General features: G+C 42.4%; 1 protein-coding gene and 1 pseudogene across 2 annotated transcripts in view; one reads left to right on the forward strand and one right to left on the reverse strand.

The window, feature by feature from the left end:
• Positions 1-25646, forward strand: part of HECW2 (HECT, C2 and WW domain containing E3 ubiquitin protein ligase 2) — a 363235-nt gene that overhangs the window by 136170 nt on the left and 201419 nt on the right. For both annotated transcript variants that reach the window (XM_037043720.1, XM_037043719.1), the window contains exon 2: positions 922-1248. In XM_037043720.1, the coding sequence (XP_036899615.1) occupies positions 957-1248 (292 nt within the window). In that variant the 5' untranslated portion in view covers positions 922-956. The remainder of the gene's footprint in view (positions 1-921; positions 1249-25646) is intronic.
• On the reverse strand, positions 24918-25015 carry LOC118986010 (uncharacterized; annotated as a pseudogene).

Consider the following 25646-nt stretch of genomic DNA (forward strand, 5'->3'; position numbering starts at 1 on the left):
AACTCAGGGTTATTAACAACCACACCTAAAACAAAAGCAAACTAAGTGGACAGCTAGATCAGGAGCAGAGCCACAGGATTGGAGATGACATGGAGGGTTAGCAACAAGAGAGTGGGAGGAGGAGAGAGGGAAAGAAGGTACAGAGAATGAGTAGCATAGACGGTGGGGAGAAAATAGATAGGGGGAGGGCAAGAGTAGTGTGGGAAATGTAGAAGCTCAATAACTTATGACACATGGATATGAACTAAATGGGGGAATGTGGGTGGGAGGGTGTGTGCAGGGTAGAGGGAAATGAAGGGGGGAAATGGGACAACTGTAATGGCATAATCAATAAAATTTATTTTAAAAAAAGAAAGGAGGGATAGGGCATAGTTGGATGTTGTAATTTTAACTGTGACAGCCACTGCAGTTAAATGGGGAGCTCCTGAAAAAGACTTTAGTGAGTTACATTCCTATACAAAGGAAACTGAGCAAATGAACTTGTCCTGGGTGTAATATTTCAATTGTGTTTCACGTGTGTCAATTTTTTTGTCTTGCTATTTTAAAATTTAATGGCAGCAGCAAATAATTGTGTGTGTGTGTGTGGGGGGGGGGTGAAGGAGAAGAGGGTGCCATTTCTGAAGGAAAAGGGATAGACCTAAAAGGGATGGTGGAGAAATCCTCCTCTTCCTTCCTTCCTAGGCAGAACCTGTGCTGAGTGAAATCAAGGGCCACAGGTTTGTGATGGCCTTGGCCATTGTCTGACCTCCGTTGTTTCTGACATCAGCAGTTGACAGTAGAATAAGAGGTTTTATTTTGACAGTGGAAGATTAGTGCATGGTCAGGTTTTAATAGACCCTCCTCAAGGTTTTATGTCTGGGAGGCTTAAACCTAATTCCTTGTGTTGCAGCACTAATGCTGTGTGCTTGTCTTGTCTTGCAGCTTTGTAGGAAGCCAACCCCAGAGAGGCCGACAGGATGGCCAGCTCAGCCCGGGAGCACCTGCTCTTTGTGCGGCGTCGCAATCCCCAGATGCGGTACACACTGAGCCCCGAGAACCTCCAGAGCCTCGCCGCCCAGAGCTCCATGCCAGAGAACATGACCCTGCAGAGGGCCAACAGTGACACGGACCTGGTGACCTCTGAGAGCCGTTCCAGCCTGACTGCCAGCATGTACGAGTACACGCTGGGGCAAGCCCAGAACCTCATTATCTTCTGGGACATTAAAGAGGAGGTGGACCCCAGTGACTGGATTGGACTTTATCACATAGGTAAGTCAAGTGCAATGGACTTGCTTGTGGCTGTGAACCTACATTTTACCTTGACTTTATACTGTTCTGTATTTCTCCTGTAAAAAAACCCCTCCCATATATAACTAAAAACAGCAAGATTCTGGGGTTTCTTTCTTCCTCTTTGAGTGGGGGAAGGACAATTATAAATTCCTTTGCTGATGTGAATTCTGCAGTTATATCTCTACCCCAATTAAATGCCAGAACCTTCAGATTTCACAGTATTTTCTTTCTAAAACTTCACATTGCTCTTGATCAATAGTTCCACATTGGAAAGAGATGGCTGTTGGCATTGATGAATGTTTTTTACGCTGATGAAAAAGATTTCTAGATTTAGATAACTGATCTGAAAAAAATGTCCTGCATTTTCTGAAGGTTGAATTTTATTAAGGACAACTTTCAGTCTAAAGTATTATTTTGGAATCTTTGATGGGTCCTAGATCAATTTGGTGAAGAAAGTGTCATATTCTTCTAATGTATGACTTAGAAAAAGGTTGCTGTTTGTTTTAATAGGTGTCCCAGTGCTCTTTAGTTGTCTCTGTAGGTAGGTGAATGATGAATAACGTATCCCAGAAAATATAAAGTCTGCTTTATTTGAAAGCAAAGGTCAACACTTATTAACCAGCCACAATGAAAATGTAAATCGAATGACAAAAAAGTCTAACATTCCCCAAAGTTAGAGAAGTTGTTCACTGAATGATGGGAATCACAAAAAATGAACACCAGTTGTTTTATTAGAACGACAGTGTTGCTTTCGATGTGGATTATAAATGAAGCATGTTTCTTTGTTTTTAAATAAACCAGTTGAGGGGAAAAGACCTATTTACAGCAGTGCTTCTCAGCCAGGGCGGTTTTTCTCCCGGCAGGACGTTCTGCAAGGTCTGGAGACGCGTTTGGTCGTCACGACTTGGTGGGGGAAAAGGGGGACCAGGGCTGCTGCTCAGTACCCTGACATGCGCAGGACAGCCCCTCACAACAAAGAATTATCTGTCCCCAATGTCAACAGTGCCACATTCGAGAAACCCTGGTTTGTGGGAAAGTGACATCCTTGCTGCAATTGTATTGGAATGTTAAACCCATTACACTTTATGTTGCTCCAGGACAAGGAATTTGATATGAATCAGTTTGTATTTGCTTTTATATCTCTTAATGTTTACTCTAGCTGGATAGCAAGGAACCTAAAATGGCAAAGAGAACATCAGTGAAGTTTTTTTCTTCTAATGATAACAAAAGAGGGGAAGATCTTCAGAGTTCGGCATTTCCCCCAACTGTGTTTAAATATATATTCAAAGTGAGGAAGTCCCATGATTTAAAGGTTACATTTGTATATCCGATATCTATTATGTTCACAAAATATCTCGCTGTTTTGAAGAAACTCTTTTGGTTTTGATATAGTTTCACTCTTTTGGATTTCATAAACTTTTTTCTTTTCACTTTTCTTACGATACTTTTTCCTTTCATCTCATTTTAGATTTTCTAATGCTTAATATAAGCCTGCAAAGAGTAGTAGACTGTGTTTTTCTTAAATGCTTTTTATGTGATATTTCTTTTGGACATAATTCATTTTGTCTTTTCTGTATGGCATTATTTCTGTATGAATGACTTAATCTGTAAGATGCAAGAGTCACGTCAGGCATTGATTGACTCCTGTTACTTTATACTTTCCCCCACCTTTCTTTCTGTTTCCCCAACCCACTTGTTGTATTTCTCCATCTAGAGTTAATCCAGGAGGAACTAAGGAATTCACAGCCAAGTTTATCCTATCTCTGAATGACCAAGGCCGCAAAATCTTCATGTTCTTATGTTTAATTTTCTAGAGGCAGAAATAGAGGTCAGAGTTCTAAGTCTTGAATCAGTCTAAGGATTTATGTAGGAAAGTAGAATTAGGAAATAAATCTCTTGAAACGTGCTAACTCTAACTCCTCTTCAGTTTATTTCAAGATGCTTCTGTATGTTTCTCATGTGTCATCATTGAATTTTTGCTCCCCTGTATTTAAATAACTTTTTCCGACTTTGGCTACTTTCAACATTTTCTCTTTATCCTGCTTTTTAGCAGTTTGTCTACAATGTGCCTAAGTGTGAATTACAACTTTTTTTTAATTTATCCTGGTTGGAATTCTCTGAGCTTTGTAAGTAAATGTTTTTGATGAAAGTTGGAATATTTTGGCCATTGTTTCTTCAAATGTTTTTTTCTGTGTTTTCACTTCTTTTTCTTGGAATCCAGTTACATATATGTTAAATCATTTCATGTAGTTCTGCAGGGCTGTAGTCCCGTTTTCTTGTTTCTTTGCATGTCTAGCACCATTTTGGATTTTACACTAGACATTGAAGGTTCTGTATCGTAGAAAGTCTGAGTTCTGAGGAGTGATTTTTTGTTTTAATGCTAATTTTTATTCAAGTAGGCAGATTTATTTCCTTGAATTTGGTAGGTACAATTTTATGCTTAGTTAAGATGGACCAGGGGCAAGCCCACTGTGGTTCGCCAGCACTTCTAACTTGATGGCATTCAGCCTCTAGGTTTGGCGTCCTGTGGATTTTGCTAGGGCCTGGTTTCGGGCTTTGTTAGGTGGGTCTCCAGCAGGCCTGACTCTAGGACTGTGTCCTTATCCCTAAGTAGGGGCATTTCTGACTTCTCAGCTGGATGCCTGTATCGTTAAACAGGTCTCTTTGCTCTGGCTGGGCTGTCACTGCAGTGTTCTCTAGCACGGCTCGCCCTCTGCTATCGCCATTTGACTCTCAGCCCGGTAGCAGCCACTGTCTGGAAAGCCTTGGTAGTCTTAGCCTGCACATGCATGGTCCATATTTCAACCAAAGGCCCGTGGGGGATCCACATGTGGGCTTTTGGCCTTCGCTTCTCCATAACTCTTTCCAGTGCTCTGCCTGGAGATTGCCGCCCCCTCAGCTCATCAGAACGACCATGGACCCTCATTCCCTGCACTGCACCCCTGGCCAAAATCTAAGTGGCCATAGAGTCACCTTGTAAGTTTCTCTTCTCCCTAGGATTTTAGTCTTACACCACCTGTGGGGCAATATCTGGAAACCACTACCTCTTCCTTTTATAGTTTCCATTAGGAAGGCTGGTCTGGAACTAATGACTTTGGTGTGGCCTGAAACTGAAGTTCCATCTGTGCTTTTGACTTCGGGTAGGCAGTAAGAGGTTCCACTTAACTTCCCCATCTAGCTATTTTCAGAGAACTCCAAATAAATAATAAATAATACTTTGAGTCCCGTCTGTTCATCTGTTCTTCTTAGTGTGTTTTCTAATAGTTTTTGAGCCCTGGCACAGGAGAGGGTGACGAACTGGCTCCCTCAGACCTCTCAACGGGCGAGGACAGATACAGAGTAGCATTTACAAATAAAAATACTGCACAGGTAGAATGAGGTACTTGGTGTTCTCAGGCATGTTGTTGGTTTTAGTGGGTCTTCTATACTGAGTGGGTTTAAAAGGCATGGATGGGTCCCAGCATCTAAAATTTTAACTGTGGTTCATTTATATAGTGTCAGGGCCATGACTGTGCTTAAAAGAAAGACTGGCTTACCTGGGGTCTCAGTGTGAGTGAAAAGAGACCTGGCTTTATGCAGAGATAGCCATTTCTTGCTTGAGGCCCTGGCAAGCTGTCCTGGAGACAGCCTCACTTCTGTGGGGACGTGGCCATCCCACTTGGAGAAGAATGAGGAGCAGCACTGTGGTCTTTAACTGGCACCCCTTTCCTGATCCCCTTTTCCTGCTGGGGTCAAGGTGTGGGCAGCCAACCCTTGACCTCAGGCAGGTAGGCCCTGCTCACACTCAGGAAAGGTCTAACTCTGTATGGTCGTCTGACTGGTGAGTTGTTTAGGAGTGGGCAGGTGACCTAGTTCTGACCAGTGAGATAGATGTAAGGGGAGGACTTTGGTGAACTTCCTTCTATGCTGAAAAGCCAGAGCATCACGAACTGGGAGTCTTTAAACTTCCCCTTCTCTGGTACTTGGGACTCTGGTGGAAGGTTGTAATATCTTGACTTGCATCTATAAAGTGATCATGAGGTGACAATCAGGAAGATTGAAAGCTGTGGATGACAGAAGAGAGTTAGAAGGAGCTGCTGGCACTTCAAATTTCTTACTACACATGTGTGAGTCCTCCACTCTCTGTCCTCGGTGAGGCTCTCTGAGTTCTTCCTCAGTGAGCTGCTGGGGTGGACCTAAAGAAAGACGAGGAAGGGAAAAGAGGGACAGCAGCTGCCTTTAAAGGCAGCACGAAGAGGAGAGGGCTACGTCGGCGGTGACTGCTTCATGGAAGCTTTAACATAGGTGAACACCACTAGGTTGTTTCGAAAAGAAATAAAGAAACTTGTTATTTGAAAATAGCAACTCCGAGTCACGTGGAAATGGTCAAGAGCGTAGTAGGACTAATAATGTAACGGAGGGTCTTCCAGGGACTAATTAGTAACCTGGAAATATGTTAGTTTGTCATTTTCAAATGAAGATAGATGAGATGATACATCGGGAGAAGACTTGAAAAAAAGAGAGAAAAATGCAGGACTAGGATGGGGAAAAGAGCTTCCGGCTCCCAGTTATGGCTTAGGTTGAAGGCTGTTGGGCCAAACAGTTCTTGAGTTCTGTGAAATAGATGTGCTGAAAATGCAGGTTTCGTAACAGTAGCACGTATGTCGGAAATAGCTTCAGTTTCTATACCTCTCGGTAGGAAGCTGCTGCTCCCCTTCGGTTGTGTCCTGAGAATCTGGGCTGTTTCCTAGCAACATCTAGTTTTATTTGTGGAACAGAGAAATGGTCTCAGTAGAAATAAGTTCCAAAGGGGAAGGATTTGGGTGGAGCATCGGGCCGGCAAGGTGTAGCTTATTGGCAGACTCCACATTTGGATTGTGTTTCCCCTGGCTTATATTTTCTGGCTGTCTATAAGTGTGAGATTTTTTGTTTTTGTTTTTGGTTTGGCTAATTGTTAGTAATATTTTACATGGTATAACTCATTCCAGCGGACTATTCAGCACTCCTGTTCTGGAGGGAAAATATATCCTCTTGGATCAGAAATATAAATCTTTTTCTAGCCATTTTAGGCAGTATATGAGTTTTGTTGGGAATACAAAGAAAAAAAGTTGGAACTATTAAGCCACTACTTGGGGAAACTGGGTGTGAACATGGTTCTCAAATCAGATGCTAATTACATTTTTTCACGTATACCCCGAGACTTCCAGACACGATCGCAATGTGGCTGTAGAGCCCTGGACCTCCAAATTACAGCGATTAATGCCTTGCAAATGGTTTGCAGAAATCACTAGGTTTATAATTTATTGGTTGGTCTACAAAATGAGAATTGATCCCTCGCAAGTTTCACATGGCCTTCTCCCAACCTCACTGAGTAAAAAGAGCCAAATGTTTATTTTGTGCAGAAACACCCGGGCAGCAAACCCACACAGCTTTCTGTGGAGATCACGTGGGTGCCCTGTAGGCAGGAGGCAGGGCATCTCACATTTGTTTCAGCCTCACACTCTAATAATTCCTCTTAATGTTTGGTCTTGTGCTTATTTTTCTGACTATTCAAAAGAAAAACACTTCAAAAGGCCTAATGTGCCATTTCTCAATGGAGGCAGCTTGGGGTACCCGAGCCGAGCTAGGGAAACGCACACCATGAAACTTAGAAGGGCACGGTGCATGGTATGCCTGCTCAGAGTGCTGGCCGGCCATCGGTTTGGTGCTAGATAAGAAACTTCCACCAGAATGTAAATCACTGTAACTGCTTCCTTTATTTAGAAAATCTTGCTATTAAAAATGATCTAAAGTGAATAATGGGCTTCTTGACGTACGTATTTCATATTCTGGCACAAGCTTCTTATCTTGTCATGGACCCAGTAATATAGAGTTTACCAACATTTGTTCGGACCACACTCTGCATATACTTCTTAGTGTCCATGTGTTGATTGAATCTTCAAAGATGAGTGACAGAGCAACTGTGTTTGACTCTGTCTTACAAAAATATCATGGCTTGTATTTTATGACAGTTTTTCCTATTTCTTTGCATTTGGGTAATAAAATAAAGTAAGGCCACAATGGTTAGCTAAGGCATTAGGTCACATATTTTATTATTTACTTATTTATGTTAGATAAAGGGAGGGGAGCACGTGCAGTTTAAAGGATATAAAAATGAAGGTGCCTCTTATTTCAAAGGCCTGTTCTAAGACCATGTAGTTTAGAGCTCTGAGACCCCCAAGTTTCAGCCGATATTTTATAGAGAAAAACTAGGATCCACAGTGGTGATGCCGTGAAGCGAGTTGCATGCAGCCGAAGCTGGACCTTGTGTTTCATGCCGCAGTCTTAATGTTCTCCCCTCCTTGTTGAAAAGTGTAGCCCATTGTTTTCCAACTTTTCGTTACTTGCCCGGCACCTTCTTGATTTTTGCAATACTGGATTATCAACTGTACTGTTAACATTTTTTTAACCACCTGATTAAAACAAAACAAGTTCATAATCTACCCTGACCTTGTTCTAAGCAATAAGGTCTGGGAAAGGTTACCTGTGCTAGTTATCTTTCTTTCTAACAATGTGAACTGTTAAAACATAACTTGTCTATAAACCACCCAGGATCACTCCACACAGCACATTTTGAGAAGTTCTGGGGTTATCAGTCGTCGGAGCCCAGGCTCTGAGGTCAGACTGACTAGCAATTCTAAACTTCTTACCAGTGGGAGAGAAGTGTACAGTCTTTTTAAGCCTCTGTTTCTTAATTTATAAGAAAAAAAAAGACAAAAGTACCAATATCACGAGAGTTAAGATAATGTTATAAAGCGGTCAGGCTCATTGTAAGGTACTGCTGATTGTAAACTTTCATCATTATTTTGGCTACTAGTTATAATAATAAAATCATTTCCTGGTAGCCTGAAGCTGAAGTGCAGACTCACCCACAGAGTGAATCCACAAGAAGAGATTTCCAGATTAAAGTGGCCACTTCTGTTTACAGAAAACAAAATCAATTCCTAGGAAATTGATTGGGGAAAGCAGTAGGAACTGTATAAAGCTCTTAAAATATGAATGCTAAACAGCACAGTATTTCAACTTGAGTCTTCTGTAGGCTCTAAACCAACCCGCTGTACAGGGTGACGGGAAAGGTGGAGTTCAATCTGAAATTCAGTCAAGTGGAACAAAGACTGTGTGCGCTGGGCCTTTAGTCTTCAGAATAGCTGTCAGAAGCAGTAGTGAGTGTCTGTTCTGAAGTTCTTCTGGCATTTTTACATGATGACTGCTAAAGAAAAGTTGTTTTAGGTCGTGTCTTTAAAGTTAAAAAATTCTTTTAGAAATAAGAGTTTGGTACATGAAATGGTTTCTGGAACAACTGAACTCTGAAAGACTTTTTGCTGCTGGTTATACAGGGTAGGGCAAAAGTAGGTTTACAGTTGTTCATATGGAATAGGGAGTAATTAATAAATACTACACAAGAATAAGCTCTGTGTTTTCGTATTCACAACTGTAAACCTACATTTCCTCCACCTTCAATGAGTCAGGATAGGGCCGCTTACGCTGTAGAAATGAGCTAACCCTGAAACCTCAATGGCTTAAGGAACAAAAGGTGATTTCTCGCTGATGCTGTGTGTCCAGCATGGGTGGGCAGGTCTCGCTTTGTGCTGTCATTTTTGAAGCAGGCTCACCACCCTCTTGGTTTTTGCCACGTTGGATTATTAAAGGCTCAACCATCCTGCCATTACACCATCTGGAACAAAAAACCTCCTGAAAAAGGTGTCAAGGGAAGAAGAGAGAGAGCTGGGGGCTCTTACACTAGCTTTTAGGTGCTTTGGCCCTAAGGTGACACCTTCTGCTCCTGCTCAGAGCCCAGCACTCACTGTTAGTCCCACGATCTGCCTGTCTGTGAGCAGACTGGGAAGTGGAGAGATGCCCTCGGCTACCTAGTGAGCAGTCAGTGTCTCTGCCATAGTAGACACCTGTGTATTGCTAATGATGTGACGGGTCCTCTGGTCTGTTCCAAAGCCTAAGACATCATTGTATGGATGCTGCAAGAATACATGCTGGGGCTAGAAAGTGTCAGACTTTGGGATGCACTTTGCAAGGTGTTCAGGAGACTAAATGAGAGGACACACTCAGCGTAGACCAAGGACAGTGTCTGACATTCTGGGGGCACAGTCACAGTTAGCAGACTCCGCATTCATGACACAGCATCGGAGTCTCAGACTGTCACGGGTCCTGCCTTTGACATACATGTTGGAGATTTGGTTCACAGAGAAACCCGTGTGTTAAAAATAATTACAGAAAACCTCCTCGGACGAGTGGCTCTAAAAAACTGTATAACTCAATGTATCCAGGGAAACTTTAGTATATTTTATTCCCTAATATATTGGCTCTATGAAATATTCGAAATAGGCATATTTCTCTCCATATATTGAGATGATTACTTTCTATCAAGTTATTCCATAAATGTTACCTGATGGGTTTTTTTTTTTCTCATGCTGTCTGGGTGCATTATCCATGCAGTCTAAAATCATTAAAGAGTGAGTTTTGGGCTAGAGCAAATGAAATAAAAGTAAATATTTTTAATTGGAGATTATCTCATAGTATGTAGTTTTTCCCTAATGACTTATTTAGTGGATTAGTTTTGGTATTTATTCATTCATGTATTCAACAATATTGGGAGTTTATGTACCAGGCATTTGTAGGAATTGTTAAAATAGTTAAAGGGTTGGCATTCCAAGTTTTTTTTCAATTATTATACAGTATATCAGCCTTCTACTTCCTGTTTCCTTACCTATGGCTTCTGTCTTCGGTATGGAAGTCACTGTATGTTTAAATGGATATAAATTCCCTGAATTTAGCATGTTTACTGCTTTATACTCTCATTTTTGTGTGTCCTTTCTTGTTCTTTTGTTTCTGAAGTCACGCATCTGCTGCCCAGTCCATCAGAGATGTTTTTCTGAAAGGTGCATGTAGTTCTGCGTGAAGAATGTGTGTAGGTCTTTTTGACATTCTGAATTCTGTACATATATTTATAATGTAGCTGTTACACCTCTAGTACAAGTGAGTACTGTTAAAGTCTTGATGAACCAAGGAGTTAGCTTTTTACTCTGTAGGAATAAGTACTAGTTTTTGATGGTCCTATAGTTAATAGTAATAAGTTATACTATTAGAAGCAAACATGTTATGGAAAGAGTACCCCCCCCCTTGAAATTTCTGACAAAGAATTTACATTATGTTAACTAATAGGATTCTAAATATTTGCAAGATATCTTTTTATAGCATTCAAACGGATTTTTTTCTTTAAGTGTGTGTCCGTGGCATATTTTCGATATGATAAAACATTCCATGTGAAAAGGAAAGCCTTAGGAATCCAGTGAACATTTGGAGGAGGTTCAGTATTTAGTTTCGGGCTACACGACAGCCATCTTTTCTGTTTGCTTTGCCTGCCCAAACCTGTCGTTCCTGAGCCAGGTGAAGAGGTGAACCAGGTGAGCTGTGCTTTGCCCATGCTCCATGGCGACTGTGATCTGCACAGGGTTACAGGTCAGCATGCGTCAGGTGACTTAGAATTTTCTGGTCCGTCATGTGATTCATCTGTCTCAATGGAGTGCTATGTGACTAATTTCTTTTAAAAAATCATTGTCATTACCTGTAGAAGTCTTTCTAACTACAGCAGTGCCGCTCACATAAGCAGCAACAGGATCTGTGCATTGTGTGATGCTGTGGATGGAACCTCATTTTGCGTAAGTTTCACCCAAATATAACGAAACCATGTTAGTTATTTAAGGAAATTGAATGTTGGCAGTTACAGGGCAAGTACTGTGTTTTCGCCATTTGGAATCATTAAACTATATTATTCCTCTCTTGACATTTATTGTAAGCTTCAGAGTCACAGAGGCTTTAGATTTTGGAAGGAGGTTAGTGATCATTATCTCCACCAGCCTCGCGCTACGTGAGGCCTGGGGGCCCAGGCAGATGAAGTGATACACATGCCCATGGTTGCTGGTGACGGTCGGAGCACATGCAGTGTCTAATAGGAGTTTCCTCTCCGGCACAGCTGCTTTTTAAAAGGGGTTAGGTGCTGAAGGCCATTCCTGCAGGTGGTTTTTGAGCCTAGTTAAAATTGCCTTTCAGAACAAATGCAGTATGACTTAACAAGCTCAGCAGAGCTGGCTTTTCTTCCAGCATTGGAACAGACTCCTGTCTCAGACTGAGTGCCAAAAAAGAGAAGTTGGGTTGTCTTAGGGGCTGTTTTTGTACAAACCCCCGCTCTCATTTAGAACTAAAATCCCACTCAGCCTGGTGGGATTCTGAGAAGAACTGCATACTTCACGTTCCTCCTAGGGGTGTGCACTCAGTGTCTGGAGCAGTTCCTGTGAGATTTAGGGGGTTCCTTTTCTCCATGTCTCCTCTGGTACCAGCTGAGCTTGTGCGGTCACGCCAGAGGCTGTTAGAGGGGCATTTGCTGTGCCCGCACTGGACATGATTTCATCTTGAAGATTTAGTAGAGTGCGGTGAGTCAGTTCCCTTTGTGGAGGCTCATAAAGATTCATTTTATAAATAGTTTTTACAGCACTATCTAAAATATCCCTTCGGTACTTACTGTCCCTTTGTCCTAGCAACACGTCAGGGCCATTTTTTTCTTGTAAAGCCGCCACAGTTCTTCAGGTAACTCCTCTTATCAGACACACAGCCATATGTCTTGTGCTGTTATTTCTTCTGTTCCCTTCCCAGTGCAGTGCCCTTGGCCTTGGGATTTTAAGTCCACAAGGCTGAGGATGTATAGAAATTCCGGGCACAGGAAAGGCTGAGATGATCTCATACAGTGATCTTTCAGTCTTTTTCATCTCATGTAACTAATTACTCAAATTCGGCAGCACACCAAAAAATAGGTATAATTTTGATTTATTCACACAGGATGGTTATTGTTTTGTTGCCTGTTGTCATTTTTTTTTATTTGACAGCCTAAGGGAAAAGAGGTCAGTGCCTCTGACTAAATTGTCAGGTGTTGCGTGTTTTAGACATTCTTGTGGCACATCAGTTGAAAGTTGCTGGTCTAATATGATGGTTTAGGACACAGAAATCCCTTTGTCATGAAATGGCATCTTTCTCTAAACTCTCACTGATGTTATTTATTGTTTCCTAAAAGCAGATGTGGCCACTACCTGTAAGTGTACATGAGCTGAAATACTATTTAAATAGTCATATATTTCAAAACTTGTTCAACATCTCTATTAAGAAAAAGCTATAAAGAAATAAGCAGTGGTTGTGGAGAATTCTTATTTCTAACGGGTCACGACAGGGCTCCTCTGTCCCTACTGTCTACCAAGCCGTGTGCCTGGAGGTCCACAATAGCTTTCACAAATCGGACACCAGGTGGTCAGCCTTCACCACCCCAGCTGTGGATGCGGCCCCTCTCTTTTCAGGCTGTTTCTTCATTGGCTGTGACGCTGTCCTGGCTCCCCCAGTTTTCTGGCCACTCAGTCTTCCTCTCTTTACTGAAACTCCTTCCTTCCTTATCCTCTTCCATTCCTTAGGTTTTATTCCATGATTGCATTCACTCCCCGTCTCTAGCCAGTCTAAGCAGAAAGCTTCATTTCTAACCAAGGGGGACTGGAGTCACCTCTTCCCGGCTCACGAGAGCCAGGTCTGCGCCCCTCTGCCCGACTCCCCCGGCATCGCCCTCCTGTTGGCTGCACACAGTCCGCTGTGACGAGAGTGCGCATCACAGAAAGGGGCGAGCCCTAGTCACTAGCCCACCCCCCAGCCTCTGTCTAAAGCTCTCGAGACCGTTTCTCTCTGAGTATCCTACCTAGTCCTCAGCTTTTTCAAAACAAATTGACTGATGTGCTAAAGCAGTGTTTTTTTTTTAATTTTTAAAATTTTAATTGTTGTTCAAGTACAGTTTTCTGTCTTTTACTCCCATCCCAGCCCACCCACCCAGCCCTCCCTGCTCCCTCCCATTTCCAGTGTTTTTGATTTCTCTGTGTTAGTAGAAATGCTGCTTTTAGAGATCAGACTGGAAAACCTTCCCAGGGTTTTGACTCAGTCCACTCTCAGTCTGCACATCCAACTCGTTAGCTTCCTGAGTGATCTTGGTCCAGCGTACTCTAATCTAGTTCATGTCCACATTGCCTCCCAGCAATAAATACAAATATCTTTTTATAGTCATTAACCTAAGCGCTTTACATATCTTACCTCATTTAACTCTTAAAGCAACCCATGGTAATGTATCAGGAGTTGTCAGTGACTAAAAAACAAACAAACAAACAAACAAAACTGAGGAAATCTAGCCCTTCCCAGGACCAGTACCTATGGGCAGGAGACTGGCATATGCAAATTAGCTTCTGACCTCACAAGGGCCCACCTGGAGGTAGCTGTAGGTTAGTGTCATATAAGCGACACTGCTGAGAGTGGGAAGAGGGGCGGCTGCTATGTAGTGCAACAAATGTCTAATTTAGGTAGTTAGGAGTATCCCCACTTTATAGACAAAGAAATTGACCGAGAGGTCAATTTCTCCAAGGTGTTTTTCGTTAGGATAAGGAGAAGTTGAAGTTTTCCTGACTTTGCAGCTTATACTGTCCAGTATCCAGAGCCATAAGCCTCCCAGCTTAACAGAGTAGAGGCCAGTGGTCAAGCGCTTAGGTTGTGAAGTTGGGCAGACCTGCATGTAAATCATGATTTGCCACTTGCTTCTGATGTGACTCTGGGCAAGTTACGTACCTCTCTGGAAACAGCGTCAGTCTCACAGTAAAGGGTAAAATCCTCGGTGAGATTTTTCCACATACGTATAAAGTGCTTGGCACAGGACTTCTGTAATAAACGTATAAGAAATGTCAGAAAACTATACTTGAAAAATAATTAAATAAAAAAATTGAAAAGAAGAAAAAAAGAAATGTCAATGGCGATGATGATGAAATTATATTTTAATGAGGGAAAGAAGATAGATTTCTGTTTCTGTTTGCTGTACTAGCAAAGTATATCCTGTGCTCATAGATAAACTATTTATTGAGTTTTAAAAAACCTAACATTATATGTAGGAAAATGTGATGCGTGAAAGTAGGCCTGAGGGTAAGACTGAGGAGATTTCATTTAACTGACGTTTGGAGTTTTGACTATAACTGGACATTTTCTTTAGAGAAGTGAGCAGTTTTGTGACTTGATGTGGCCAGAGGACTTTCCGTCATCTCAGAGTGACCAGGAAGGCCGAGGGCCTGCTCTCATTCTGTGCAATGGTGAGCAAAGAGCTGATTTCACAGAGCAGGCTAAAGGATGACATTGTTTGAAGTTGTCCCCTGTGAGTGCCAGATGCCCAAGTATGAAACTCATGTGGGAAATTATGGGGCGAAATATTGTCTTTGGAGTTTGAAGTGGAAAAGATATGTTGGGATTTGTTTGGCCTGATTTTCAAGTTGCAGATGGAGACATTATAGGATTGGGCCCGGGCACGGTTTTAGGCTTAGACTCGGGGGTGCAAGTGAGCTGACCGGGATGGGCAAAGGGGGTAGAAAACGTGCTGTTGGGGAAAAAGTGGCCTTCCTCTGGTGTCTTGCTTCCAAGTCTTGCTGACTGACAGCTGTGTTCAAGTCCCCTGGAGAAAAGCACTTTCGAAGAAATATGTGTGTGGTGGCAGACTCTGAACTACTTACGGAAAAGCAAAACATTTCACTCAAAAGCGGCAAAGAAGGGAAAATCAGGAGAGTGTGTTCTCTGCGATTTGACAACTTGGTGGGGTACAGGCTGGATGCGGGGTGTACTGCAGAGTAGGTCATCACCACCACCCTCAAACCGAGGCTGGTCCTGCCTTGGTCCTTGCAGCATGACTCAGGGTGATGGCAATGAGGCCACCTGTCCCTGAGAAGGGCCTCAGCGTTCCTGCGGAGACCAACAAGAACCAACAGGTTCAGAGAAATGAGGGATGGTCTGGGTGGGCAGTGTGGCTGTGGTGAACCTTAAAGAATAAAAGGAGGGCTCTAAGTCAGTGGAAAAGAAGGCAGAATTAAGGTTTTAAGATTCTGGACTTCTCTCCAATTTTTTCATCATAATATGCTTGTAGTGCTTTGGTATTTAGAGAGATTTTTCAGAAAAGGCTCATGTCTTATAGCAGCGAGTATAGCATCCGATAAATGATGCCTCAGACCATGGACACTGGATCAGGAAGCTGGACAGGTTCAGTTGCTCGCCCAGGGACGGAGGAGTGGGGACAGAAATCCATCCAAGTTGTCTTGCAATTTCCTAATTGCACAGGTGATATTTAGGCCCCCAAAGACTTATCCCCAAAACACAGAACTTTTAATTTGATGATATCCTCTGAATGTTATTCTTCAGTTATCTCATGTGGCTAAATCCCAATCTCACAGTTAGATTATAAATTCTTTGTGGACAGGGACTCTGTCTTACATAATGTAGATGTTACGGGTTGAATTGTGCCCACCCCCCAAATTCATATGTTGATGTTGCAAAACCCTGTTGCGTTAGAATGTGACCTTACTGGGAGACAGGAGCTTGACAGAGGCAATCAAGTTAAAATGAGACCATTAGGATGGGCCTTAACCCACATAACTGTCATTCTTATGAAAATGGGGAGTTTGGGTAAAGACATGCCCTGTGAACACTGGGCGATGAACCTGTAAGCCGAATGACCCTTTCATCACAGTGCTCAGAAGGAAACAACTCTGTTGACGCTTAAACTGCAGGTTTCTGGCCTCCAGAACTGTGAGACGATAAATTTCAGTTGTTGAAACCACCCAGTTTGTGGGACTTTGTTACAGCGGCCCTAGGAAATGGAAAAGAAATAGGTATTTCTTTAAATATTAGGAATGTCACTAAATAGGAATTCTTAAGCTGAGTAACATGAGTTTCATGTTTACAACACCTCGTCAGGAGCTGCAAGGCCTTCCAAGGCTGCCCCTTGTCTCTGGTTCTACTTCAGTAAAGCCGCTGGCCCCACCCAGCACCCCGTCCCTTGCGCTGGGCAAGGGACAAAAGATGCTGCTGCCTCCGGCTGAGCTGTTGCCTCGCATGGCATTTGGAGCTCAGAGTCTGGGTTTGTCTGGATGTGCTGTTGTTATCACAGCTCTCAACACCCTCTGTCCTTCCACGGTACACAGTGAGTGTACAGACTGGCAGTGTCTTAATTATGTTTGGATCCCCAGTGCCTAGTTCCCAATTCATATTCAGTACAAATTTGTTGAATCAGTGAGCATTTTAAAAGGAAAACTGAGACTCAGTGTCCTATAGGTTGTATTTGAATTTTACGTGCGATTGAATTGTAGGATATGTTGCACCTGAAATGTTCTTCTAGTCTTTAGGTTCAGAACGTTGCTGACTTGGAGAATGCTTTTGGTACTCAAGTACATTCCCAAGATTGTGTGTGTGGTGTGTTCCTTGGAAACTGTAGGAATTGTTTTCAGTGGTTTAGGTACTTCTGGTTAGAGCAGATGGGTCTAAGTAACTCCTCCCCCTTTTCCATAATCTCTCTCTTTTGAAAAGGCTTTATTTATTTATTTATTTATTTTTAGATAGAGGGGAAGGGAGGAGAAAGAAAGGGAGGGAAACATCAGTGTGCAGTTGCCTCTTGTGTGCCCCCCACTGGGGGCCTAGTCTGCAACCCAGGCATGTGCCCTGACTGGGAATTGAAGCAGTGACCCTTTGGTTTGCAGGCTGGCACTCAGTCCACTGAACCACACCAGCCAGGGCCTTTCCCATAATCTGTTAAACATCTATTTCTGTGAATTAGGTTGGACATATATGATCATTTTCTAGGATCCATTCTAAGTTTAAACTCTATTTTTAATTTCTACTCTCTGCGACTGAATTTTTTAAAGACTAGCTGTCAGCACACTGACAAATTGGTCCTCCTAGATGGTATTCTACTTCTCATCACTTTTAGGATTATGTCCAAATGGACTGTTGCCATTTACCAATTAAATACTTCCTCCCGAATGTGTTATATGCATTTTTATTTTGAAGAGCAAGACAATGGCATAATGATGATATTACAAAGGCCTGCGGCAGAAACGAGAATACTTGGAAGAGCAACGAGAGCACTTAATCTTTTCGCGATCACGCCGTGCGCAATGACACTGCCATCTCCTGTTGGAGGGCAGACCTGTGCCGGCTGGTCAGCAGCAGCTCTTCTGAGGAGTCCTTTGCTCCTCTGGGAGAAACAGTGAACTACGCGCTATCGGCTGTCTGCATACCAACCCCAGGTCGATGAACCCCGAAGTCTGCCAAACCAGGGAATTGAGCAAACCTTTGTGCTTCTAGTGCCAGGTTCTGTGGGTGACACATAATTTCTCAGTTTAAGGGACTTACTGTGTAATGGGCTCAGGGGCTGGCTCAGGTTCAAGGCTGGAGCACTGGGATTAGTGCATGTGCTCCTTCTCAGTCTCACTCTGGCAGCATGGCACTTTCCATTCCTCCCGGTGCCCGGAGGGAACCTGGTGGAAACCTGCCTATGGCCACACAGCTGGTGGGAGTCATCACTTGGGATCATAGCCTGTGATCTGGATTCCCCATCCAGTGTTCTTTTTATTATGCCATGATGACTCTTTGCCTTTTTCTCCACATCAGAGCATGGGGGGAAATGTAGCATATGCCACTAGCCCCTGACGTGAGAACGAATAAGTCTTAGGTTTTCTGCATGCACTTTGTTCACGTTAGGAAGTGGAATGTGGTTGGAGCATTGTTCCGTGGATTGGAAAGTTGCGGGTTTGATTCCTGGTCAGGGCACGTGCTTGGGTTGTGGATTCGGTCTCTGTTTGGGCCCTGTGCAAGAGGCAATCAATCGATATTTCTCTCTCACACAATATTTCTCTTTCGTTCTCCTTCCCTTCCCCGCTAAGTATTTCCTCCAGCAAGGAAAAGAAAAAAAAAGAAGTAGAAAGTGAATTGGAGTACTGATTCGGAGAACTGCTTGGCCTGTTTTTAACCTTCTACAGTATGTGGTACATAAATTGTCAGTGCAAACACTCAGAAGGTGCTGGAGGATGTGAAACTGGAGGCTTTTTCAAAGGAATCATTACAGGGTTTTTATGTATTCAGAGTGATATCTTCAGCATTGACATAGAGAATAACCCATCTGCTTTGCCTTGAGGGGAGGACTGCTCTGATGTGAGCATGCAGGAGATTCAACCAGCTTTCAAACACCTGCAATGTCCCAGGCAGTGTGCTAGGCACTGGGAACACAGAGACGAATAAAATACCAGCTTTGTTTTGTGAGCTTATAGCCTGTGAGAGAAGAGACGTGGGAACAGATAGCCAGTGTAATCTAAGTGCCACACATGCACAGCACATGATGTAGGAGGGCACAGTCCAACGTGTGTTCACACATGTTACCTTACACTTAGTAGAAAGAGTACTGAGCAGGGCGCTTCAAAGTAGGTTTTGTCCCAGCACTGCCCCGCCTGGCTGTGCGACCTGTAATAAACCATTCAGTGTCTTCTGTGTTGGGGAAAGGATGAATCATGGTGAACTGCAAAAAGGTTACTGGGCAGGTTAAACAAATGTCTGTGGAAGTGTTTTGAAAGTACTGTCTGCCATATAAACTGAAGTATATTAATCTCATTTTGAAAACTGGCGACTTTTTTTGTACCAGCTAGCTCATATTCTTTGACTAAACTCTCCATATAAGCATTCATTATCAAATTTTTATTGAGTGCTAGCTTGATGTTAGATGTCCTTCTAAATCCTGGAATAGAGCAGTGAATAAAACAGTGTGCACCCCAGAGTGGGTCCCTTCTTGTGGCATTTACATTCTAAGGAAGAAAGACAGAAAATAAATGCATACGCAATAAAATATAGCTAGTATTTCAAGCAGTTACAATACAGATAATAAAGACAAAGTAGCCTGATAGGAATGATTATGCAGACTTGTATGGGGGGGGGGGTGTCAGGAAAGACCTCTCTGAAGGGTGACATTTAAGCTGAGTGACAAGAAGGAGCAAGCCGGGGAAACAGTTCTAGCCTAAGCCTTGGGCAGGACAAGCTTGGCAGGTTTCAAGAGCAGAGAGAGGACCCCTGTGGCTAGAGCACAGTGGATAAGGGGTAAATAGGACATACGAAGGTCAGGGAAGTGGACATGGGTTGGGTCACACAGGACTTTGTAAGCCAGAATAACTGGTTTGGGTTTTATTCCAAGTTCAAAGGAGACCAAGTGAAGGCTTTTAAGCAGCAGAGTAGAAAGGTACCCTTTTTTAGAAGCTCACTTTGGCTGCTAGCAGAGACAGAATCGTAGGTCAAAGTCTTGTGGCAGTGAGGTTGAGAGAGAATGTGGGTTTGCAGCAGAAGAGTTAATACAAGTAGAATGTCCATTTGTAGGATATTACTGAAGGTGGTGTCAGTGGAATCCTCATGGCTCAGGTATTGGGTTGCTGTGAGAGAAGAATCAGGGATGGCTCCTTGACTTTTTATGAGAGTAGTTCAATTTCTCGAGTGAAGAATAATTGAGGGGACTAGGGATGGAGGGAAGAGGCAGTTAAGAATTGTTTTGGCCATGTCAAATTGTCATGTCTGTTAGAGATACTGATAGAGGTGTCGAGAAGGAAGTTGGGTGTGTGCATCTGAAGTCCAGGAATGACTGACAAATAGATGGAGCTGTGGTTATGTCAAGAGAGTGTGTCTGCACAGAGAGGAGAAGGAGGTCCAGGATGGAGGCCGAGCAGAAAGGAGAAGGAGTCTCAGGAGTCTGAGAAAGAGGGACCAGGAAAGACAACTGCAAGGCTGAGGTGTCCTGGAAGTAGGTTTCAATCAGGTGGGAGAGAGTAACCAACGTTGCTAGTTAGAGCCTAGGGGTTGAATACTATAAGAGCAGAGAAGTGACCACTGGACTTGGCAACATGGCCTGGGGATCTCTGGTGCCTTGACAAGATCTATGGGGAAGGAAGTTGGAATGAAGCAAATTGAGGGGAAAAATGTGAAGTGAGGGAGTGGAAGATCAGTCCCTCAAGACTTTTCTGTGAAGGGGCGTAAAGCAATGGGGTAGTGCCTAGAAGGGCATTCAGAGTAAAGCAAAGGCATCTATATCTTACATTAATGGATATGATCTAGTAGACATGTCTAGATGGCATTGACAATGCAGGGTGATTGCAGCAGACAGATCCTTGAGAAGATGACAGCAGATGAGATTTACAGCAGCAGTCAGGGGCTTAGACTTCATGGGAGCAGGGGGCACTTCATCCAGAACAGAAAGGGACGTGCAGAAGACATGTCTAGATGCAAGTGACTTTCAGATCTGTCAAAAAAAAAAAAAAGATGAGTCTGACCGTTTCCATTTTTATGCATTTGAATCGTTTTTTTCTTTTGCATGTGGTAGAGAGGTGGAAGGGAGAGGTGAACATGTGACACAGTCACCTAGGGAGGTAAGAGAGTACATGTGTTAGCGCCATGCAGCAAGGTTGTCTGGCAGCACTGAGTCCCCTGCAAGATTTGTGGTCACGAGTCTAAAGTACAACCAGTGAGTGAGCATCCTTGTGACTGGTTTTGTTTTATTTTGTCCTGCAGCTGGGATGCAGGTGTGGTCTAGCTAGGTTTAACTGCTGTTGAGCTTTGCGATGGGGTACAGCAGAAGCAGAGAAGGAGGATGGGGTTGGAGGGCGATTATAAGAATGGATCAAGGAACCTAGTAGGATAAGAGGATATTGACGACTTGGGAGCGATGCAGAAAAAATGAGTTGGAGGCTTGACATGGAAGGATCCAGAGTGAAAGCACTGGTGCTAGTGAGCCTGACAGTCAGGAAGTTTCTGAACACAGGAGCACAGTGCTCGTCCCTCATCCGTGGGTCTGCTTTCCAAGGGTTTAGTCAGCTGCTGTCTGAAAACATCACATGGGAAATTCCAGCAATAAACAATTCATATATTTTAAGTTGTGTGCCATTTGGAATAACGCGATGAAATCTCCTACCGTCCCTCTGTGTCCTCCCTGGGACGTGAGTCATCCCTTGGTCCTGTGTATCCGTGATGTGCGTGCTGCTTGCCCCTTGGTCACGTGGTCGCTGCCTGGGCTCTCAGATCAACTATTGTGACACCACAGTGCTTGTGTTCAAGTCACTCTCAGGTTGCTTAATAATGCCATAGTCACATGACTTTTGTTACAGTATATCGTTGTGACAGTATACAGTTATAAATGTTCCATTTTATTAGTTACTGTTGTTAATCTGTTGCTGTGCCTAATTAAAAAACTAAACTTTATCATAGGTATATACAGGGGTGGGGAAAAAGTAGGTTTACCGTGTGAGTACACAGAACACAGAGTTGATTCTTGTATTACTCTTTACTAATTATTTTTATTATTTGTATTACAGCTGTACACCTGCTTTTGCCTGTCCCTGTGTGTTTGGGAAACAGCACAGTACACTCAGGGCTCAGTACTGCCGTGGGTTCAGACATCCACTGAGGGTCTTGGAGCGTCTCCCTTCCCGATAAGGGGAGACGAGACTGCTGTGTGCCAAGACAGGGCATGTGGAAGTCTCAGGAATGAAAATCTTGTTGGAATTTATTGTGAGCATTTTGAGGGTTTCTCCACAGTGAAAAAAGAGTCATTACATTCTCAAGTTACAAACTATGGACTAGAGAGACATTGGAAGACCCTCCAGAACTTTCTGGCTGTTCAGAACAGGTTTATTGAGTGTTGGGAAATGTGAACACCATTTTTTTTTCTACTAGAAGATCTAGAAAGATGTATCACTTAAGTGTCAAACTCGGGTGACTATGAGGGCTAAAACACATTTACGTAACATGATTTTAAAGTCTGGAATTTATAGAAAACATTGGCCGTGGGGTGCTGAAGTTGGACAATATGCGTGGTACACAGCCTGAGTGAAAACTTGAAAAAAAAATGTCTGCCTTACAGTCTGGCTGCGCACATTAAACTGGGAGACAGGCGTTTCTGTGTTTCTTTGTTTATTTTTCAGTTCTCTCAAAAAGGCCCTCTTACATTTTGTTATTCTTCTTTCCTGTGTATTTCCTTACACCTTCTGCTCTTATAGCCATGGTAATCTTATATTCCCTGCAGAGAGTGAATTTTCCAGAATGTTTTGGTTCATTTCCTTGAGAGCTTTTTGCTTTAGATTTTTTTTCACTGACAAAAGATAGCTGTAAAACTTCAGGGAAGTGATTCAGCCTTCTAAAATATATTATGTAAGTCACTGAGAACTTTGTAATCAAGTCACGTTTTGCAGAAATGAGCTGCAGAGTATAAATGTCTTTTTGAAAGGACATTTAAAAAATGATGGCATCCTGAAGCTCTGCACTTACCAAACCTTTCATATGAAGAGATGGGTTTTTAATGGTGGAGTCTGCCTTTCCCTGGAAGTTGTTGTAGTGGTCTGCGTGTATTACCCAAGGGTATGTGAAAAGCAAAAACATTTAGTGATCTGTTGCTATATTAGTATAATCATGTTTCTTAAAATGTATTTATTATTTTAACACTTTCTTGCACATCACATCAGTTGTCAGAGGGAGAATTGCAACATTTAGAGGGGTGTCATTTGGTGCTCTGTGGCCGTCTGGCACCTCCTAGCCCTCTCTTTGCCCAGGTTTTGCCCTACGCAACACAGTCAGAAGTGGTCATGGGGAGTTGGGGAAGAGCCACAGAAGAATAAAAGCCCCCCAGGCTAAGAAATCTATTTGTTAAATCTTTATTTGGTTTACAAATATTTAAGTTTCCTCTACAAGGGTCTATTTGACCTGCCAAACTAAATTGTTGACTGTAGAAATTTTGTTTGCCCTGTTATGGTGTTTTTTTGTGGGAGATGAGGGGGGTTCTGGGCCATCGTCAAAGGTGCACTAGGTAATTTGTATTAGGTACCATAAAAGCATGTCATTCAATATGGTACATTATTCGCTCTGGGAAAAAGCTGTTAAATGAATGACAGAGCAATGTCATGGGGCATAATATTTCTCAGGGCACTGGCCAGTCAAAGCAAAAGTAGTTGAAGTAGCCCACAGTGTGGAGGAGCACCATGTGTGTTTATGGCTGAAAGTTTCTCATTGGAATTTCCTGTTGGACAGCAGACCCAAAGTTTCTTTGACTGCAAAGTTTCTCTGACCACCCCCACCCAAGTGAATCCAAGGTCTGTTACATGGCCAGGTCCTATATAGATGGTTGATTATTGATTTTCTGACCACAGCTCACCTTTTCTTTAAGCCTAGTATATTGTTGGTATTCTCCCATCCTGTAAGTGATAACCATCCCTTTATTCAGTGTTTGAATTTATATGGGGAATTTTGTTTTCCATTGGAAATCATATTGGTGAAGAAAGTATTGCAATTAATAAAATGCTTTCTCTAAAATTATAAATGGAGGCCCTTTAAATGTTCATATTTCATATCAAAACATTTGTGAATGTATGTTTGCATCTGTGTGTATAAAATATCGGAGAAAGCTGTGTTGTTACCTGATGTGATATTTTGAAGCTTTTGGTAAGAAGAGGGAGTGATCGGTATTTTTAGAGGTAGAGTTTTAAAAGGGAAGGGTTTTCAGGAACAACTATAAAGGACACACAGATAAAATGAAGGGGGCGTGGAACTAGGGGAGGGAGGTGGGGATGGCTGGTGGCGGGGAGTGGTGGGGGGAAAATGCAGACAACTGTGCTTGAACAACAATAAAATAATTTTAAGAAAAGAAAAATTTATTTCAAAGTTGCTAGAAGAGGATTATATTTTTGGTAGAATATTGAACAACAGCAATTGCTTCTCTTTCTCCACCAAAGGTACAAAGCGTTAATGATGGGTTAGCTACATAATAAGGCGCACATGAACATGGATGTATACGTACAAATAAACTTTTTTACTTTCATTTATTTTTTAGTGTTGTTCAAGTACAGTTGTCTCAATTTTCCCCCACCATGCCCCCTGCCCGACCCATCCCCACCTCCCACCCTTAATCTTACCCCCTTTGACTTTGTCCATGTGTCCTTTATACATGTTCCTTGATGGCCCTTCCCCTATTTTCCCCCATTATCTCCACAAATAAACTTTTAAACAAACAAAATGTATCATGCTAAATGTATTCTATAAATTGCTTTTATTTTCAGTTTGTAAAGTGTCTTGAACACCTATCTCAATATTCATAATACCTTTTTATAATACTTTCTAAAAATATATTTTATTTATTTATTTTTAGATTAAGGGGAAGGGTGGGAGAAAGAGAGGGAGAGAAACATCAGTGTGTGGTTGCCTCTCACATGCCTCCTACTGGGGACCTGGCCTGCAGCCCAGACATGTGCCCTGACTGGGAATTGAACCAGCGACCCTTTGGTTCTCAGGCCAGTGCTCAATCCACTGAGCCACACCAGCCAGGGCTTATAATACTTGCATATATTTTCATCATACTCCATAATATGGCTTGTGCCATAATTTATTTAGCTATTAGCATATTGATGTTCATTTGGGTTGGTGCCAAAATTGATATAAGAAATGCTTCAGCAGTAAATATTTCCACACATATTTTTGAGTGTTTGTATCAGTATTTCCAAAAAAAAAATGATTTCTAGGCATGGAACTGCTGAAGCAAAGAAAATGTGCATTTAATTTGAGGGATACTGCTAAATATCCCTCCAGAAACACTGCATCAATTTAATAAAGCTCATTTTGAAGCATGGAATTAAATGAGAAACTGCTCAGATGATACGGGTCACAAGTGTCCTGCACGATTAGGGCATCCATCACAGATGAAGTTGTATACCTTTTCGGGTTTCATGAAAATTTAAAATTGGCATGTCATCCTTGTGCAGGGGCCATGCTAATCTTCTCTGTATCATTCCAGTTTTAGTGTGTGTGCTGCTGAAGTGAGCACAAAAATTTAAAATCTGTATTTTAAGTAGACACCCGTTGATAATAAAATAGGGTATTATTTTTAACTTTGTATTTTGAATTTTCTGAGAATAGAAGTTAGTGGCTGAAAGAGAGGGCATTTGGTCTTAGAAACAGTGGTGAATAAAGGGTATCTTTATAGGAACGAAATGGCATTTAGTCAGGTTTTCATGATTTTTAAGTAAACTAACTAAAACTGGGATTCAGTCCAAAAGGTCTTTGTGTTAGGACAATACAGATCTTTAAGCTGTGGAATAGGAATAGAATAACAAAATTTCCTGTGCATATTTGGTTTATAAAAATAACCTCTTTGAAAGTACGTTTTCAAGTTTTAAGTATCCCGTGCTTCTGAACTATTTCTAGGCTATCCTGTTTCAGTCAAAGGGCTTGACTTGAATACAATACACGAGCTTATCTTTTCACTCACGAACAAAAATGCTATATCGTTTCCAGACGTATGCGGCCATTAGTCATATACCCTACTCTCCTTCCCCCAACACAAAACCCTTCCTCTGTCTGTCCCACTTCCTCACTGATGTATATGTGACAGGCATGATGCGATCTCTCTGCAATGTTGGCAGCTATACTTAGGCTCTCCCCTTTGCAGAGGCTTC

Source organism: Sturnira hondurensis, unplaced genomic scaffold (genome assembly GCF_014824575.4).
Source record: "Sturnira hondurensis isolate 20B ecotype Veracruz unplaced genomic scaffold, ASM1482457v3 Scaffold0004136, whole genome shotgun sequence".
In the NCBI taxonomy this organism is placed as follows: Eukaryota; Metazoa; Chordata; class Mammalia; order Chiroptera; family Phyllostomidae; genus Sturnira; species Sturnira hondurensis.